The 20225-nt window shown below is 36.8% G+C and overlaps 3 protein-coding genes across 3 annotated transcripts; all 3 read right to left on the bottom strand.

The window, feature by feature from the left end:
• Nucleotides 1-607: 607 nt before the first annotated feature.
• On the bottom strand, nt 608-1123 carry LOC125191977 (7-deoxyloganetic acid glucosyltransferase-like). Its single transcript, XM_048089427.1, has one exon. It carries the CDS (start codon nt 1121-1123, stop codon nt 608-610), a length of 516 nt encoding a protein of 171 aa, XP_047945384.1.
• Nucleotides 1124-6477: 5354 nt separating this feature from the next.
• On the bottom strand, nt 6478-9038 carry LOC125212810 (7-deoxyloganetic acid glucosyl transferase-like). Its single transcript, XM_048113076.1, has 2 exons — nt 8465-9038; nt 6478-7574 (listed from the first exon to the last, which is right to left on the bottom strand). The coding sequence occupies exons 1-2, from the start codon at nt 8994-8996 to the stop codon at nt 6646-6648; spliced, it is 1461 nt and encodes a 486-aa protein (XP_047969033.1). The 5' UTR covers nt 8997-9038; the 3' UTR covers nt 6478-6645.
• A 5706-nt stretch (nt 9039-14744) lies between these two features.
• LOC125191968 (7-deoxyloganetic acid glucosyltransferase-like) lies at nt 14745-16761 on the bottom strand. Its single transcript, XM_048089414.1, has 3 exons — nt 16536-16761; nt 16092-16096; nt 14745-15844 (listed from the first exon to the last, which is right to left on the bottom strand). Exons 1-3 carry the CDS (start codon nt 16706-16708, stop codon nt 14916-14918), a joined length of 1107 nt encoding a protein of 368 aa, XP_047945371.1. The 5' UTR covers nt 16709-16761; the 3' UTR covers nt 14745-14915.
• Nucleotides 16762-20225: the final 3464 nt, after the last annotated feature.

Raw genomic sequence — 20225 nt, 5'->3', positions numbered from 1 at the left:
GTTTTAAGAATGAGTGATTGCCCTTCTCCGACCCTTACTGCCCAACCTGAGAACGGACAGCTAATGCGTTCCACTTATTGAACAGGGTTCTATGGTCGGTCCGTGACCCCTGGATGCCGAAGGCACCCTTGGGGTGATCTCGTAGTTCCTACGGGGTGGAGATGATGGGGTCGGTCCATGGATTTTCCTTCCTTTTCTTTTGCCGCATTTCGCTCAAAGGGTTGAAGGGAGATAGTGCACCAAGCTGAATTAAATTCACATTGTGATTTTTCCAATACAATTTCGAGCTCATATAACAACTTATCACTTATTCGGAAACAAATAAATTCACTCCGCATCAACTATTCAAACAACCACGTCACGTAGTCAACAAAGTTGACTCAGTCAACACACATTCAAAACTCCAATTCAAAAATTAGGTCACAAGAAAACAAATAACAATTTCACTTGAAAAATTAATTCACGGACTTCGCAACATTAAAATCATTTAATTCGAAAAAAAAATTAGGGTTCAAAAAGTGGGACGTTACAAATCACGTGCAAGACAAACTATCTTTAACAATAACAAAGACAAATCAAACCACAACTGGCATTAGGCAATCCATAATCAAATTACCAACGACTTAATATAATGAATGAGACCATCCAAATTATTATACGACGAACCCCCTTTACTAACAGTCTTTTTCACAAGTTTAGCCAAATTTGCTGACCTTTCCATAAACTCATCTTTTCTCACTTCCATCAAATCCCTAATTGCCATCTCAATAATCTTTCTATCACAAGTGTCTTTGATATCCAATCCGATCTTCCAAACCTCACTCACAAACCTACTATTCGTCGTTTGGTCCGCAAAATAAGGCCAGCACGCCATTGGCACGCCAGCTGCAATGCTCTCAAGAGTCGAATTCCATCCATTGTGCGTCATAAACCCTCCAACTGCAGGGTGGTTGAGCACCTTCTCTTGTGGGGCCCACTCCACCAACAAACCCTTCCCTTTAATACATTTCATTAATTCTGCCGGAACTAGATCCTCTCCGTTGCCCCCGATGATAGATTCCGGCCTCATGACCCACAAAAACCTCTGGGAACTTTCGAGTAATCCATGCAAGAACTCTAACATTTGCTCTCTTGTCAAACTAAAAAGGAAAGTGTGACATCTTTTGTGGGACGGAGGGAGTACTAAATTTGTAATTCTCACTTTATTTTATTATGGAGAGCCACCAGTATTGATGGCTATACTGTAGTTGATGTAGCCGTGTGATATTCATGTGAAATTTTAAATTACGAGAACGTACAATTATATTCAGTGACGGAACAAGGGCACCACCTAGTTGCAGAAACTCAGTCCAGTGCTGAATGAAGACGATGGAGTTGAGACTTAGGTTTTGATGTTGGGCTTTAATGGTAAAATTGAATTAATTGGTCCAATAATATTTAGTAGCCTAGCTATTAAATAGTGCTCCTATATAATTCCTTCGTCTAGGGCCTGCTTCTCTTTTTTCCGGATAATGACTCATTTCTTTTCAACTATTATTATTTCAAATGAAGTAGTTGTAATATTTTGATTTATCAGTTCATAAGCCATTAGTTTTATTAATTCTAAGTCATATATTTATTTCTTTTTTCCATTAATTCGCCTGCAAAATGTTTAGTGTATGAATTTAATTCCTCATACCATCAATTCATATACTTCCACTGTCCCATTAAATATGCAATATTTGGGAATCGACACAGATTTTTATGTAGTGTTGTTGTGTGAGTTAATGAAGAGAGAGTAAAGTAAGAGCGATGAAAAAGTAGAGATAGAGATGTTTCCATTTTAGGAAACGTTTCATTTCAAATAGGACAAACTAAAAAGAAAATGTTTCATTTTTAATGGGACAGATGAAGTATTTATTACGTGTATTACTCCTTATTAGACTGTGTTCTCTTTATTTTGATTTGTTTAATGTATTCTTAATGTTTTATATGAATTGCTAATGGGAGCAAGAGTTTATGGATATGGTTTCATAAAAATTTGTAATATTTTCATAAATTTATAATCTTTTAAATTTTATTTTGAATGATTATAATATTTTTTTTAATAGAAGTGTCCTAGAATTTTGGCTTATGATTTCACTTGAGAAAATGTCGTTCTCTTAAACTTTTGTAAAATGGTTATATGTAAAATTAAATATTAGTACTAAGTAAAAAAATGCTATTATCATTTTAAAATTATTTTAATATTATTAATTTTAATTATTTTAATATTATTAATATTAATTTTTAAGCACCGGCTTGTTTATATTTCTGGTTCCGTCACTGATTATAGTACTCCCTCCGTCCCAATTAAGATAACACACTTCTTTTTTAGTGTGTCCTAGATAAGATGACACATTTCTATTTTTGGTAACTTTATTTCTCTAATAATACACTCAACCATTTTTCCTCTCTGCTATTAAATAATCAACTCTTTTTCTCTCACCATTTAATACATGCACCTACTCTTTATCTCTCCAATTAACCATGTTAACCAACAACTTCTAAAATCTCATGCCAACTAATAAATGTGTCATCTTAGTTGGGACGGAGGGAATACTAGACTAAAATGTATTCCCTCCATCCCTCTGTAGAGTGAAAAGTGAAAAATGAAAAGTGAAAGAGAGAATAAATTAGGAAAGAAAAAAAAAATAGATGCAGAGAAAATTAAGTAAGAGATAAGAATTAGATTATTTTTTTGCCAGAAAAAAAATATAATTCGACTATAGTGGAGCAACCAAAATGACTCAACTATGCAGAAGCATAGTGAGTATAATAACATTTCAGAGGAGTAGTTTGTGATTAGAGCATCCGTAATGCTGCGGATGCCCCATTGTCCTTCCCGCGCGAACTTCTCGCAATAAAAAAAAATTCACAAATTCATAAATATGCAATTTAAGTTACGGAATTAAAATTTCGACACGAATACTGGGAAAATGCAACGATTTTATTTTTAAAAAAAAGCATACATATTTAAACTAAAAAAAGTACATGGTTCACAAAAAAAAAAACCATCCCAAACCAAAAAAACGATTAAAATAAAAGTACATGTTATGCCTTGAATCTCTATAGTTTGCCGCTAACCGAACAGGGGTCTTAATTTCCGACGATAATACATGCGTTAGAGTTTTTTAAAAATTCGTACATACAGAGTTTGCAACGAGCCGTATATATAGAGTTTGCAACGAGCCGTATATATAGAGTTTTTTTTTTTTAAAAAAAAAAGAAAAAAAAGAAAAACGGATGTCCGCGTCGGCGATGCAATGATGGACGTCACGACGGACGTCGCCGGAAAGCCGCGGACATGCGGTGTCCGCAGCGGACGTCCGCGTCCTACGCTCCCGCGCAGACGACCAGCACGCCGTCCGGCGGGAAGTCCGCCAGTTGCGGATGCTCTTAGGGGCACCAATATTGATTGCTAGGCTGTTGTTATGTTTGACCAGTTAAGAATTGCACTTGTTTTAGTTTATGGTAGAGGGTCACCAACATAAATGTCACTATTAGTTCTCTCTCTAGACCTGTCTTTCGAACATTTTTGTTTTAATTTGGCATGTGAGTTGCTCATAAACACAACGACATTGTCTGATTAATATGAATATTAATACATTATTTTTTTGCCAATTTTTGGTCTAGCCTATGTCAGTTGTTTGTATACATTATTCTTCAGATTAAAGGTTATTTCGTGCTTTGATTGGTTATAATTTGCACATTTAGGTGTTATGTGTGCAAGAAAAAAAGAATAATTGGAATAGGAAGTATTAAATATCATATTAGATACTTCTGCCGTCCCTGAATTTTTTTTACATTTTTCCATTTCCGTTTGTCCCATAAAATTTTTCACATTTCACTTTTTACCATTTTTTACAGTGGAACACATATTCCACTAAATCATTTCAACTCACATTTTATTATAAAAGTAATATATATATGTAGGATCCGTTTTCCTCTAACTTTTTCAACTCACTTTGCATTACATTTCTTAAAATCCGTGTCCGGTCAATGTGTGACAAAATTTAAGGGACGGATGGAGTATATAATAAAAACATTATAATACAAATCAACTACTCAAGCTATTATATACTTCCTCTTGTCGTCAATAAATGTTTCATATTTGATCAATGTAGATTTTAAGAAATTATTTAACTTTGTAAAAAAAAATGTGGGTTAAATTTTATACTCCTTCAGTCCACCATTTAAAGAGTCATTTTGACTCGGTACGGATTTTCAGAAATTGTTTGACTTTGTGAAAAAAAGTGAATAGAAAAAGTTATTGGAATGTAGGTTTCGCTTTTATAGCATCTCTAACCATTTACACTAAACTCAAACTCATTTTAGTGTAAATGTCACGTCAAATATGATTTTACTCCAACCATTTGCATTAAACTAAGACCTAAAAGAAAATTCTCTATATAATGCATTTTTTACTCATAGAAATTGAAAATAATTTTTTTGGTTTAGTGTAAATCTAAAATTAGGTATTTTTTACTCAAAAATCAAAAACAGGATTGGTTTTGGAATACTATTTGGAATACTATTTGAGCTAATTACCTATCACATTTTAGATTTTAATGTACCATTGGAGATGGTCTTAGTACTCCCTTCGCGGCTTCGCCCCACTCTAAGCAGGGGAGTTCTAATTTGGCACGAGAGGTTATGTAGTACTATTATTTTAGTTTTACTTTGGTTTTTCATATAGTCGAATCGAATTAAACCAAAAATCAAATTTTCCTAAAAAAATTGAACTGAACCTAAATTAAAAAAAAAATCGATTTGGCTCGGATCGGTTCGGATATTCAATGTTCAAATTTTTTGCCTACCCCTAGCCATCATGGAGAAATTCCGGTAGGTTAAGGGGTAAGTGGTTATCAAGGTTCGGCAGCCCCTTCACCCTGATGCACTATTTATTAGCACTAAAAATACTTGCAAGTACACAAGGTAGATCTAGTATAGCTAATGGTCAGTACCGAGATATCGAACTCAGGGAATAAGATGGCAACTGTCTATCATATACTAAACCTCATAGACACAGTATTTTTGGTTTGATTTTATAACTAGACATAAAGAAATAAATAAACAAATAATAGAAAATATAAAAATAAATAATATACAAAACAGGCTAAGGAATGTAGAGTTTTAGGAACCACAATCAAAAGCTAAAATTCAAAAGACTTTCTTGAATTACGGTATCTAGAGTTACTAAGCTATCACATATGTAAAATTATATCTTCTCCCGAAGCGTACAATTTGTAGATTGCTACCTAGAACCGAAGTGTCCTTCCTAGAATTAAGACAACAACTCCTAAAAGCTCATAAGATAAATTTGCTTCATTCAAAGGCTCAAATCTCTCGATTATATTGGCAAAGGCGTCAATTTCTCCTCTTTCAAATTAAACTACTTATCTCCCGAGTATTGTAGTAAAATCCACATGCATTTATAAGATGGTCAATCAAATAAATGTATAAGCACAAGAGAAATCGAAATAACTATAAGAGCTAACAAGGAAAAACAACATAAATAACTCAAAATCTTAGCATGTTTACCAAAAATTTTACAAAAGATGTTTAATACTCATAGACAAGTAAAACAACAAAAAGTACTAGACATGAAGAAAAACAAAACAAAACCCAAGATTGAATGATGTTGTCCTCAGTCTTCTCTTGCCTGGATCTACAGATCTCCGCTCCAATGAAAGATGGATGAATTATATGTGGAATATGGGATGAAAGAAGTATAGAGATGGAGAGGATTGAAGGCTCTGAGATGAAAGAAGGTGTAGAGATGGAGAAGGATTGGAGGCTCTGAGATGGAAGAAGGTGTAGAGATGGAGAAGGATTGTAGGCTCTGAGATAAATATTATGAATTAGGTTATGGGGTATATATATAGGCTTGAAAAAGATTTATTATTGGTAAAAAGTACCCTCCAAGTAATGGAAAAGATGATAAATTCGAATTCCTCAATTAATAGGAGAGATTTGACAATAATTTCTCTCTTTCCTTAATTTCTGCATAATTTCCGCCTAATTTTGACTGCACTGCGCAACATTCGTAAAATGGTCATAACTTTCTCCACAAAACTCCGATTTAGATGTTCAAGGTACCCAAGTGAAGCTCTTTCGAAGAAGAAGAGTATGGTATGTATTAAGCACCGATTGGACTTCAAACTCGTTGTCATATGGGCTTGAACAGAGGCTGCTGAACTTTGACAATTTTGCACATTTTTTCTATCTTTTTCTATCATTTATCAACAAACACGTCAAAATACCAAAATATATAATATATGCAATTTAATAATATAATTTGCAAGATTGACATTTAAAACGAGCCAAATTTAGGCCTTAAAAACATACAAATCCCGTGTTTATCACACCCCGAATCCGCCACTAATCTCAATGACGAACATAGCTGTCAGCTTGCCACTCAATGCATCATGTGTTTTGAACTTTGGATAATCTCTCTTTGAGTAAGTTCCACATATCATAACACAATGGGAGTTGAAATCAATATGCGGTACAATAATCTTTAGTCACCCACTAGGTACTATTCGTAATTTCATATACTTATAAAATGCACAATTGCACCCTGACTCTTACTCAATACCAATTAATACCATTGGCAATACATAACTATATCACCAACGACTTGATATACTGAATTAGGCCATCCAGATTATTATACGACGAACCCTCTTTACTAACAGTCTTTTTTACAAGTTTAGCCAAATTCGCTGACCTTTCCATAAACTCATCTTTTCTCACTTCCATCAAATCCCTAATTGCCTTCTTAATAATCTTTCTATCACAAGTGTCTTTGATATCCAATCCGATCTTCCAAACCTCACTCACAATCCTACAATTCGTCATTTGATCTGCAAAACATGGCCAACACACCATCGGCACGCCAGCACTAATGCTCTCCAGAGTCGAATTCCATCCACTGTGCGTCATAAACCCTCCAACCGCAGGGTGGTTGAGAACCTTCTCCTGCGGGGCCCACTCCACCAACAAACCCTTCCCTTTAATACGTTCCATTAACTCCACTGGAACTGGATCCTCTCCCTCGCTCCCGATGATGGAATCCGGCCTCATGACCCACAAAAACCTCTGCGAACAGTCGAGCAAGCCGTGCAAGAGCTCTAACACTTGCTCTCTTGTCACAAATGCTAAGCTCCCAAAGCTCACATAGATGACAGATTTAGGTGACTGCGCGTCCAGCCATTTGATGCAGCTCCGGTCTTCCTCCCATAGGCTGGCCGTGATGATGGAGGACTCCACCTTCTTCTCCGTCAGTCTGTATTTCACTTGCTCGTGGATTGGACCGATGGAGAAAACTCTTGGCACGTGTTTACGTACTTCTTCAACTATTTTCCCCTCTAAATCTTCACAAGTGTTGAATATGGCAACTTGCGCCCTCTTAATCAGCATCGTTACAGATACAGTGTCCTTGAGAATGGGGTCGTTTAGGTCAACGACACGGTAGAAACTCGGCAAGTCACGCCGTCTTATGAAACCTTCCATTCCCGGTATGCTTTCTATTAATCCATCCATTGATTTTCCTACAAAATGCTTAACAAACTAAAGAGTTAGACTTAGGTAATGAGAAATTAGATGGAAACAACATGAACTTTGAATGAAATGTATTTGATATAGTGTTAGGCAAATCATATATGCATCGCATTGTCACGGAGTTAAATGATGTTATATATTCATGAAGAGAATAATGACATGCATGTTATAAAGGTTAAATTTTTTGTCCTGATTGTGGAAACAAATCATAGTATTTCGTTATTTGACATATATTTCATCTATTCACTTAGATGACTTGAGCTAAAATGCGAAGTTAGTAAAATATGAAAAAGATAAAAAATACTTAAAATTTTATGAATTGAATAGAAGACTTATCTTTGATACTCAGTCCGTTCTAAAGGTACATGAACTATTTTCTTTATACTCTGTCTCTAAAAAGTACTCCGTACTCCCTCCGTCTCTGAAAATATGTCACTTATTTCTTTTTATGAACTGCAAAGGTACTCCGTACTCCCTCCGTTCCAAACGTACATGAACTATGCTATTAATTGTTCATAAAAAACAACTATTTTCTTTTTACTCAATCTATAAAAAGTACTTCCTCCGTATTTGAAAATTTGTCACTTATTTCCATTTTCTTCCGTCCTTAAAAATTTATCACATTTCACTTATACTATTTTTGGTAGTGAGTCCCACTTCCACTAACTCATTCACACTCACATTTTATTATAAAACTAATATATAAAAGTAGGACTCACATACCACTAACTTTTTCAATTCGCTTTTCTATTATATTTCTTAAAAATCCGTAACAGGTAAGGATACGAGGGAGTATGAATTTTTTAATTTAAGAAATCCAAATTACGTGCACAATCATAAATTAATTTTGATGGACAACCCGAAACAAGGTATATCTGACCTCCGAAAGGAATCTCCTGGGCTTCAAGGAGCTCAGGGAAACGGAAAAGAGCCCAAAAGTAGGAAGTGGTGGTAGTTCGAAAGTAGATGAGTGGAAGACCATTCTCTTCGCAAAAGTCGGCGGCAAAATTCAGCACACCGTCGGCAACGAAGCAGGTAACCCGCCTACGGGTGGCGGAAGCCAAGAAGTTTTCTTGGATCATCATTTCCTTGAAGAGAGGGACTGTGACTTTATTGACAGAAGACATGAACTCCATGGCTCTGCGGCCGCTGCGGGGGTGGTCTTCGGGGACGCCATCGGGGAAGGTCCGGAACTGGAATCCCGGGTAGCGGGCAAAGGTAGCTGCGACAGTGGTGTGCTGGAGGAGGCGGCGGTGGCTGAAGTCGGAGATGATGAAGGTGACGTCGAATTCGGCTAGGCAGAAGAGATGGGAGAGGTTTAGCATGGAGTTGAGGTGGCCCTGCACCGGCATCGGGAAAATCAGAACATGCGGCGGTGGTCGGAGATTTTGTTGGTCGGAATCGGAAGTCATGTTGTTGCTTGTTGGGGTGAATTTCTGATTGTTTGGCAATTATTCGAGAGTGGAAGTGGTTTTAATTGATGATTGTGGTGGGGCACCAATATTGATAGGTGGACCTCTTAGAGCCATGTATATGTTGATATTTTTGGGTTTTTGTATTTGGTGTAAAATTCAAATCTATATCTTCAATATCCCAATATTCTTTCTTAGACAGCTAAATTTATGATATTAGTACTATATAAGAAGGGAATTTGATAATTAAAAATTAGGTCGATATTCTTGTGAAAATTTTATTTGGGAGTGTATACAATTATACAGTAGACTAAAGTTAAATGTGCAATGACATTATATCAGAGAGGAACTTGTTTTAATTTATGATTGAGAGACACTAATATTAAAACTCATTTATTTTAAATGTACGTGCGGTTTTCCCTCTCCTCTAGATCTATGTCTTTTACTATTTTTTGTTTTATTTCGCATGTGTAATTCAAAAACACAATAACAGTAGTATAATAAGTGCATGTTTAATAGGTTGGAATGGTGGATAAATGATTTGGTAGTGTATGTATAATGAGTTCTGTTGGTACTAACGTTCGGAGCGATTGAATAACGAGATGAAGAAAAAGCGCGAACAAGAAAACGTAGATGAAAGAGGAATCTTGATTATTTCTCTCTGGTGAATTTTCGATACAATTGGAGAAAGCTAGAAGGTGATTCTTATATCACACAACAGTGATAACAAACTCAAAACAAGAAAAAAACAAACAACGGCTATTTCAAGATCAACGGCTTCGATTCAAAGCCCTCAACTATATCAATCCTACGGCCGAGATCAAAACTAGCATTAATAGCTAAAAACGTGTTTCAGCTTCCACGCCTTTTCCTTGCTCGAGCCAGAACTCCCTTGGTTCGAATCAGCAGCTAACTCAGCTCACAAATCTCCACCTTAGCTGCATGACTTCGAGACCATCATCTTCTACACATCTCTGTCTCTAACAATGTTCATGCCAAGAATTCTTTTGGCAGAAGCCAAGTCCTTCATGTCAAAAGCCCTGCCTAAATCATCTTTCACTGCTTGGACCTCATAAATCAGAATGAGCATATTTTAGAGGAGCAGATGAAGTATGCTTACCTTTGGGGTAGAGAAATTTCTTTGACTTTCCCAGAATGCAATCCTCACAGGTTTGATCATCCTTTACACCATCACTAGCAATGACTTGCTTCTTTATCAGCTGGTTGATGCTCCCAAAAGCAGGATGCCCGAGTCTTCATGCCACAATCTAACTGACTCAGCCTTTGTAGAGTTCACCTGCCCATGCTTGACTACTGTGGCAGCCAAATAGCATAAGCTGTCTTTTTTCTCAGCCTTCAATATGATTTCTCCACCTATTCCCACCACCATCACACTAGCAGAGGAACAGAAAGAATAGCCCTTCCTTTCTAGAAACACCCAGTGAGATCAAATTTCTCTTCACCCCTGGAATAAACCTGACCTAAGTTAGGATCTTGACTGACTCATCAGCCAATCTTAGTCGAATGCTGCCAATTGCTTCAACTTTGCAGACCTGGTTGTTGCCAAGAACTACTGATCCTGATGCCTCCTTGATAGAATCAAACCAGTGCAACCTAGAACATATATGGAAACTACAGCCTTCCTTCATTCCCCCTTTCTTCGCCTTGAACTTTCTAATGTTCAAGCTCTCTGGAACTTGAGAGTCTTGGTTCCTTGAATCTTGATGCCTGCCCATTCCCTTTTGCAGTTTTTTTTCCATCAAAGCAGAGTGCACCTCTACAAAAGTAATTTCCTTATCACGCCCATACAAGATCGCTTCTCTTAGCTGGTCATAGGAATCAGGTAGCGCATTGAGGGCCAAAATGGCTTTATCCTTATCGCTTACCTTAACATCATCCGCCACCAAATCATCTACAGCCTTGTTAAAACCCTCTAGCTGCTCAAGAATTGATTTATCACCAGAGAAACAATAGGAATATACCCTTCTTTTCATGTATAATCGATTGGCTAGAGACTTACTACAATAGATCTCATCTAACCTTTCAAGAATCTCTGCAGCGGTGTTTTGTTCCTAAATTTCTCTTAGAACCTTATCGCCAAGGTTCAAGATCACCGCATCATAGGCCTTGAGCTGCATCTCCGCGAGCCTCGCCTGTGCTTTTTCATCAAGAGCAGACTTCCCCTTATCGTCGGGATCAGGCTTCTCCAAGACTGCTGCGCATCCCTTCTCAATCAGAATCGCCTTAATCTTAATTTTCCATAGGCCGTAATCATTTTTGTCATTAAATTTGTCTGACTCCAGCCGCATTTTCATTATCGATCGGAAAAATTCGTTGCCCCTCCTTCCCACGGACGTCGCCACTTGTTGGTACTAACGTTCGGAGCGATTGAATAACGAGATGAAGAAAAAGCGCGAACAAGAAAACGTAGATGAAAGAGGAATCTTGATTATTTCTCTCTGGCGAATTTTCGATACAATTGGGGAAAGCTAGAAGGTGATTCTTATATCACACAACAGTGATAACAAACTCAAAACAAGAAAAAAACAAACAACGGCTATTTCTAGATCAACGGATTCGATTCAAAGCCCTCAACTAATTTCAATCCTATGGTCGAGATCAAAACTAGCATTAATAGCTAAAAACGTGCACGCCTTTTCCTTGCTCGAGCCAGAACTCCATTGGCTCGTACCTGAGATCGAATCAGCAGCTAACTCAGCTCACAAGTTCTAACATTATTCACTAAATATTAAAAATATGCTTGTAACTCAAACGTAGAAATAAAAAATGGTAACAATGAGTTGGTTATATAAAATCAATGGTAATAAAATAATTTGTGATTTTTGTGACTTCTGTCTTTTGGAGGAGGGCTGTCAAATCGTGCGGATTGGTTAGTTACCAAATAAGGTCAATCCCAACCCAACCTGAAATCATCATGTTCTTATCGAGTTCTAATCCAACAGATTCGTGTCGTATTCATGCGGATCATCGTGTCATCCAGAAAAATATGCACTTTGGGTGGACACGAGTGATAGGGTTTAGGGTTTAGTGATAGTAAGTTACTACAATACTCCCTTCATCCCACAAGAATATGCACTTTGGGTGGACACGAGTGATGCACTATTCATTAGCACTAAAAATACCTGCAAGTTTACAGGGTAGATCTAGTATAGCTAAAGGTCAGTACCGGGATATCGAACACAGGGAATAAGATTGCAACTGGCTATCATATACTAAGCGTCATATACTATTTAGAGACACAGAGTTTTGGGTTTTGGTTTTTTAAACTAGACAAAAATATAAACAAATAAAAGAAAGTATAAAAACAAATAATACAAAGTAGACTAAAGAATGTAGAGTTTTAGGATCCAACTACTACGACCTAGTTATGATTAAACTCACAGAACCTTTACCTTTATGTGTCTCCAGGATTATTAGGAAAGTCGCTACCATAGGATAAGCCCTCTCTCGAGTGCACCTACCCAGTTGATTAGATTCTAACTATCAAAGTCTCCTTCCAATAGATTAGATTCTAATCCCTTAAGTTCCTAAGACTCAAACCCCTCACAAAGGGTCCCTTCTCTCAAGTGTAGATAAACCTATGTGTTGTACTCGTTCCTTTTACCACGTAAAACTAGCTATCTCTCGATTAATCTAGTTAGACGGACATAGTTCTAATGTTGGCCAAACAAAAGAACAATAAAAGCACAAGAACAAGCAAAATAACCACAAGAGCTAGGCGAAGGTTCAATTCAATTAAATCAAAACATATTCAAAGTAATCTTCACCCAAAGCTCCACAAATGTATCTAGCTACTCATGTTTACAAGAATCCCACAAAATAATCGGTAGAAAACATGGAAAACACAAGTAAATTGATACTAAATGCCCCGGAGATGAATTGGGGGTTGAGAATCCTTCGTCTTGATGGTTGAACTCTTCTCAATCGCCCTTCTCTTGCTCTTGGACGAAAATTGGTGTATTGGGATGTTCCGAGGCGGATGGGAGAGTGAGAGGCGGTAGATGTGTTCCCCCCCTATGAACCCTAGCGTTTTCGGCAAAATAATACGCCAAAACAACGTACCCGGCCGGGTGTAATTATAAAGGGTAAAAATTCACCCGGCAGGGTGATGATTTTCGACCATTTTCTGACCCTTTCAGCGCGGAAACACCGTACCCGGCTGGGTGGTTAGTTCACCCGACCGCGTGAAATTCTCTGAACAACGCAGTGTTCGTATAGCGGCCATAACTTCTTCTACGGGAATCCGATTGAGGCGTGCAAGATACCCACGCGAAGCTCTTTCGAAGAGGAAGAGAATGGTATGAATTAAGGGCTGATTGGACTTAGAAATCTCCAGAAAAACTGCCTCGAACTAAGGCTACTGCACATCCGCTTATTTTGCACATTTTTCTATACATTCTTCACAAAATGGTCAAATACCAAAATAATAGAGAAGTGATCATAATCATATCCGATAATAAACGAAATGTGATAAAAAAACATGCAAGATTACTCTCTAAAACAAAGCAAAATCCATGTATGTCAACGAGTTTTAATACACAATTGAAAAAGTAAGAGAAAGATTGAAAGAAAAGGTAATTAAAGTATTGTTAGTGAATAATGGATCTCACCTTAATAGAGATTGAAAGTGCATATTCCTGTGGGACGGACTAAAAATGAACAAGTACATATTCTTGTGGGATGAACTAAAAAGGAACTAGTACATATTCTTTTGGGACTGAGGGAGTATAACCTAACACAACACGAAAACAACCAAAACATGATATTATACGATCCTAATCCGACCCAACCCAACTCGATGATTTCAGGTTCTTATTAAGTCGACCCTATAATGACCTAAACCCTAAATGTATGTGTTCGTGTCAGGTTAACTTCGTATGGATTCTTATCGAATTATCGTATCGGATCAAAAATTGTCAGCTCTAGTTTAAAGAAGAGGGTTCCAAATTATAGGTGGGTTTTTAGGGACAAAAGTTTTTGGAAGATATTTAGCTCAATTGTTCAATGTGTTGGGTACTTGGGCTTAGAATTAGTTGGACACTTAATTGGGCTCTTGCTAAAGTAGTGTTGTGGAATGGGCCGCTCGTGGAAAACTCAAATTAAAACAAATCTTCTTCTTTGTGGCGATGATGAAAGCGAATGAAGGGTAAACACGATTTATTTTTTTTCAAAATTAAATTGAACTGAAAAATCAAACATTCCTATAAATTTACCCGAACTAAACTGAAATCCGCATAATATCAACACAAAAAACCAAAAACCGAACAACAAACACTGAACCAAACCAAAATTGTTAAACAATATCCAAATATTCAAATATCATATAGTGTGTGCTACATTTATTTCAACAGTGAAAAATGAAGCATTTAAATTGTTTTTCACTTTGTTAACTTGAACTTTTAGCTTTTCATATAATATAAAAATATCTTGTTTTAGTTTTATTTTAGTTTTCCATATAGTCGAACCAAATTAAACCAAAATCAAAATTTTCTAAAACAAATTGAACTAACCTAAATAAAAAAAATGATTTGGCTCGGATCAGGTCGGATATTCAATTGTCAAATTTTTTGCCTACCCCTAGCCATCATGGAGAAATTCAAGTAGGTTAAGGGGTTCGGCAGCCCCTCCCACATCCCCGGATCTGCCACTAATCTCAACGACGAATATACATTAGCGGTCAGCCTGCCACTCAATGCATCATGTGTTTTGAACTTTGGATAATCTCTCTTTGAGTAAGTTCCACGTATCATAACACAATGGGAGTTCAAATCAATTTGTGGTACAATAATCTTTAGTCATCCACTAGGTACTATTCATAATTTCACATACTTATATACTGCACAATTGGGTGCACCTGACTCTTACTCAATACCAATTAATACCATTGGCAATACATAACTATATCACCAACGACTTGATATACTGAATTAAGTAATCTAGATTATTATACGACGAACCCCCTTTACTAACAGTCATTTTCACAAGTTTAGCCAAATTTTCAGCCCTTTCAATAAACTCATCCTTTCTCACTTCCATCAAATTCCTAATTGCATTCTCAATAATCTTTCTATCACAAGTGTCCTTAATATCCAATCCGATCTTCCAAACCTCACTCACAAACCTACTATTCATCGTTTGATCCCCAAAATATGGCCAGCACACCATCGGCACGCCAGCAGCAATGCTCTCAAGAGTCGAATTCCATCCACTGTGCGTCAAAAAGCCTCCGACTGCAGGGTGGTTGAGCACCTTCTCTTGTGGGGCCCACTCTACAACCAAACCCTTCCCTTTAACAAGTTCCTTTAAATCCACCGGAACTGGATCCTCTCCATCGTTCCCGGTGATGGAATCCGGCCTCATGACCCACAAAAACCTCTGCGAACTGTCGAGCAAGCCGTGCAAGAGCTCTAACACTTGCTCTCTCGTCACAAGTGCTAAGCTCCCAAAGCTCACATAGATGACGGATTTAGGCGGCTGCGCGTCCAGCCAATCGATGCAGCCCCAGTCTTCCGCCCATAGGCTGGCCGTGATTATCGAGGACTCCGTCTTCTTCTCCATGAGTCTGTATTTCACTTGCTCGTGGATTGGGCCGATGGAGAAAACTCTTGGCACGTGTTTACGTACCTCTGCAACTATATGCCCCTCTAAATCTTCACAAGTGTTGAATATGGCAACTTGCGCCCTCTTAATCAGCATCGTTACAGCTACAATGTCCTTGAGAATGGGGTCGTTTAGGTCATCGACACGGTAAAAACTCGGCAAGTCACGCCTTCTTATGAAACCTTCCATTCCCGGTATGCTTTCAATTAATCCATCCATTGATTTTCCTACATAGTTAGAAAAATATTTTGCAGAAGATTTAAGAGATTAGAATTTAATATAGGTAAAATTTAAATTTTGATATGTCTTGAAATTTTAAATCTCAGCTGGAAAATCCACTACGTTTGGATTTGTTAACACTTTCTTCCTGACACTTATACTACGGGGCCCACTCCAAATTGATTAAAACTTCTGATATAATATTTCATGACAGCTGTGAAATTATATGAAAATGTTGCCACATGTGTGTTTAACGATGTCTTAAAAATATGCATTGTTCAAAACATCAATAATACAGTGTCTATAATGGAAAACAAATGAAAATTTCATGATTTTTCAGAATTTCAGAACGAATTAGAATTTAATCAAACTTTACCATTTTTATGACATAGCAATTAAATAGATATAAGTAATAATTGAATAAATATAGTTTATTAAGAGATTAAATATATTGATTTTTTTTAAAAAAGAATAAGTAAATGTAATTAACTTGAAATATTTCAGTAAAAAATAAGTATTCAATTAATTTGAAATGGAGGAAATATTACAATACTCCATTTGTCCCACATTAATTGGCACCAATTTATTTAACACGATTTTAAGAAATATAGTGGTAAATGAGTGGAAAAAGTTAGTGGAATGTGGGTACTAATTTTATACATCAATTTTATACTGCCCCCGTTCTCTCATAGGGTGTGCTGGAGGAGACGGCGGTGGCTGAAGTCGGAGATGATGAAGGTGACGTCGAATTCGGCTAGGCAGAAGAGATGGGAGAGGTTTAGCATGGAGTTGAGGTGGCCCTGCACCGGCATCGGGAAAATCAGAACATGCGGCGATGGTCGGAGATTTTGTTGGTCGGAGTCGGAAATCATGTTGTTACTGCAGTTCAAGTGTTGGGGTGAATTTTCTGAGCAATTATTTGAGAGTAGAAGTGGTTTAATTGATGATTGTGGGGCACCAATATTGATTGCTGGACCTCTTACAGCCATGTATAGGTTGATATTTTTGGGTTTTAAAATTCAAATCTATATCTTCAATATCCCAATATTCTTTCTTGGACAGCTAAATTTCATCATATTAGGTTAGTACTACTCCCTTCGTCTCTTAAAATTTGGCATCATTTGACCCAACATGAGTTTAAGAAATATAATAGAAAGTCGTTTGAAAAAGTTAGTGGCATGTGGGTCCTACTTTTATATACTCCCTCTGTCCTATTAGAAATGGAAGTCTGTCCCATTAAAAATGAAACGTTTCTAAAAATGGAAACAATATGCTCTCTACTTTTTCTTCTCTCTTACTTTATTCTCTCTTCGTTAACTCATAAAACAACACTACATAAAATCTTGTGCCGAAAAGTAAATGTTGCATATTTAATGGGACGGAGGGAGTATTAATTTTAAAATAAAATGTGAGTGAGAATGAGTTAGTGGAATGTAAGGTCCACTACCAAATATGGTAAAAGTGAAAGGTGACAAATTTTTAGGAATGGACGAAAAAGGAAAAAAGTCACAAATTTTCAACGGAAGGAGTATATAGAAGGAGAACTTGTTAATTAAAAATTAGGTCGATATTCATGTGAAAATTTTATTTGGGAGTGTATACAATTATATAGTAGACTAAAATTAAATGTGCAATAACATTATATCGGAGAGGAACTTGTATTAATTTATGATGGAGAGCCACTAATATTAAAACTCATTTATTTTAAATGTACGTGCGGTTTTCCCTCTCCTCTAGATCTCTGTCTTTTACTAATTTTTGTTTTATTTCGCGTGTATAATTCAAAAACACAATAACAGTAGTATCATAAGTGCATGATTAATAGGGTTGGAATGGTGGATAAATGATTTGGTAGTATGTACGATGGGTTCTAACATTATTCACTAAATATTAAAAATATATTGTAACTCAAAAGTAGAAATAAAAAATGGTAACAATGACTTGGTTATATAAAATCAATGCTAATAAAATTATTTATGATTTTTGTGACTTCTGTGTTTTGGAGGAGGGCCGTCAAATATTGTGGATTGGGTAGTTATCGGTTCAATCCGTTATAGATCCAACCCAACCTGAAATGAGCAGTTTCTTATCGAATCCCAACCCAACAGATTCATATCAGATTTGTGCGGATTATCGTGTCATCCAAAAAAATATCAATCCTTTGTAAATGATACTCCATCTGTCCAAAAAAAATAGAGCAATTTGTGTATGACACGCATTTAAATTGTTTTTCACTTTGTTAACTTGCACTTTTAGCTTTTCATATAATATAAAAAAAATCTGGTTTTAGTTTTACTTTGGTTTTTCATCATGGAGAAATTCTGGTAGGTTAAGGGGTAAGTGCTTATCAGGGTTCGGCAGCCCCTCTCACCGGATCCACCACTAATCTCAATGACGAACATACATTAGCTGTCAGCCTGCCACTCAATGCATCATGTGTTTTGAACTTTGGATAATCTCTCTGTGAGTAAGTTCCACATATCATAACACAATGGGAGTTGAAATCATTATGTGGTACTCCCTTCGTTTCTTCATAGTTGAGTCATTTTTCCATTTACGAAAGTTCCTTCGTAGTTGAGTCATTTCTATATATGGTAACTTTTTACTCTTTCTTACTTTTCTCTCTTAATTTATTTTCTCTACTTTATTCACTTCATACTTTATTCTCTCTACCTTTTGTTGGAACTAGAAAGTGAAGAACACAAAAGAAAGAAAATATTTGTATGTTGAACGTATATCAGAAGATGACTCAAAGTGACTTATTTATTCCACTAAAATGAGGTGCTATTTATAAGCCCTCTAAGAACACAACGTGCAAAATATCTTAACTAAAAATAGCTAACAATCAGGAACACTAGCTAAACAATACTAGCTAAGAAATAGGAATGCTGAAAACTAACAAAGACTAAGTCACGATAAGCTTGAGCTGTCAATTATGAGTCAGCAATCTTCATTCAACACTCCCCCTTGATTCATAATTGCACACTCCGAGCATATTTCTGAACTTGACATGCTTCTCCGAAGACAACGACTTGGTGAAAATATCAGCCAAATTCTCAACGCTGCTGCAAAACTTCGAAGAGATACCCCTTCATTAATCAAATCTCTTATGAAGTGAAACTTAATATCGATGTGCTTCGTTTTCCCGTGCATAACTGGATTCTCTGCAATCTCAACATCTGATCGATTATCACATAAAATTCCATCATGGAACCGATTTGGGTCCCAACCATAAGAGCAAAAGTACATTCTCATAAAGTTCAAGCGAGACCATAGTGAGGGGGTTTTAAGAAAACAACTATTAAGGGGGTATTTGTTTAGGGTTTATAGGGTTTGGGGGGATTCGAGTAGTATTTGGTGAGTTTATGGGGGTTTTGTGGTGAATTCGGAGGGGGCTGTGGGGGAATTACACCAACCGCATCACTGAGTTCAAATGGGAAGAGATATAGAATCATCGTTGCTCTCCCAATCCCAACCGACCATGAAAGTGACATCCTATAATAACTTTTCCACAAAGAGGTTTAAAGTTATATGCTTTGGGTGAGGAATACCCAATGAAATAACCTTTTTCATTTGGCAAGTTTCACATGTTTGGGGCCCACCAAAGATGTTTTTCATCAAAAAACCTTTGAGGCTCACCCCCACCTCCCCCAAACTTCAAAGGTGTGCGATTTTTGAAAAATTTTTTTTAGGAGATAAAATTTAAAAAAATACGGGGAAAAGCAAAGTTTTCCCCCCACAAGAGTCGGGGGGGAAAGCCGCCAACAGTTCCCATCTCTACAACGGGCATTTTCCTTCCCCACACCATTCCCCGTCCCAAAATGGTGCTGCAACTTTTACATATAATCATCATAATTTAAAAAAAATCCACTTCCACCAATCACCATTTGTAGGGCCCCCACTCGATGAAAGCCGACAAAAAGGGGTCTCCATGATACACCACTAGGAAAGGATTTCCTCGTTTTTTCATAGATACATCCTTCACATAAACTCATCAATTTTAGGCACCCCTGAACCATATTTCAAAGCTTCAATCCATTGGCTAGATGCCCATATCGTAAATGCCACAACCCGACGCCTTTAAAACAAGAGCGACAACATTTACATTCGCAACAAACATTCTATTCTCCAACATACAAGCTTTTTTTCAATGATTTGCCCTTTTTTTTTCTTTGATAACAAAACGATCACAAACACCACCATATATAGCTAACAATCAGGAACACTATCTAAACAATACTAGCTAAGAAATAGGAATGCTGAAAACTAACAAAGACTAAGTCACGATAAGCTTGAGCCGTCAATTATGAGTCAGCAATCTTCATTCAACACCTTTTCCTTTCTTTTACTTTTTTATCTATTTATTTAGCACAACCAATATTCCTTTCT

This window comes from Salvia hispanica, chromosome 1 (genome assembly GCF_023119035.1).
Source record: "Salvia hispanica cultivar TCC Black 2014 chromosome 1, UniMelb_Shisp_WGS_1.0, whole genome shotgun sequence".
Taxonomy (NCBI): domain Eukaryota; kingdom Viridiplantae; phylum Streptophyta; class Magnoliopsida; order Lamiales; family Lamiaceae; genus Salvia; species Salvia hispanica.
The sequence above is the reverse complement of the archived record's forward strand: the minus strand, read 5'-3'. Positions and strand labels throughout refer to the sequence as shown.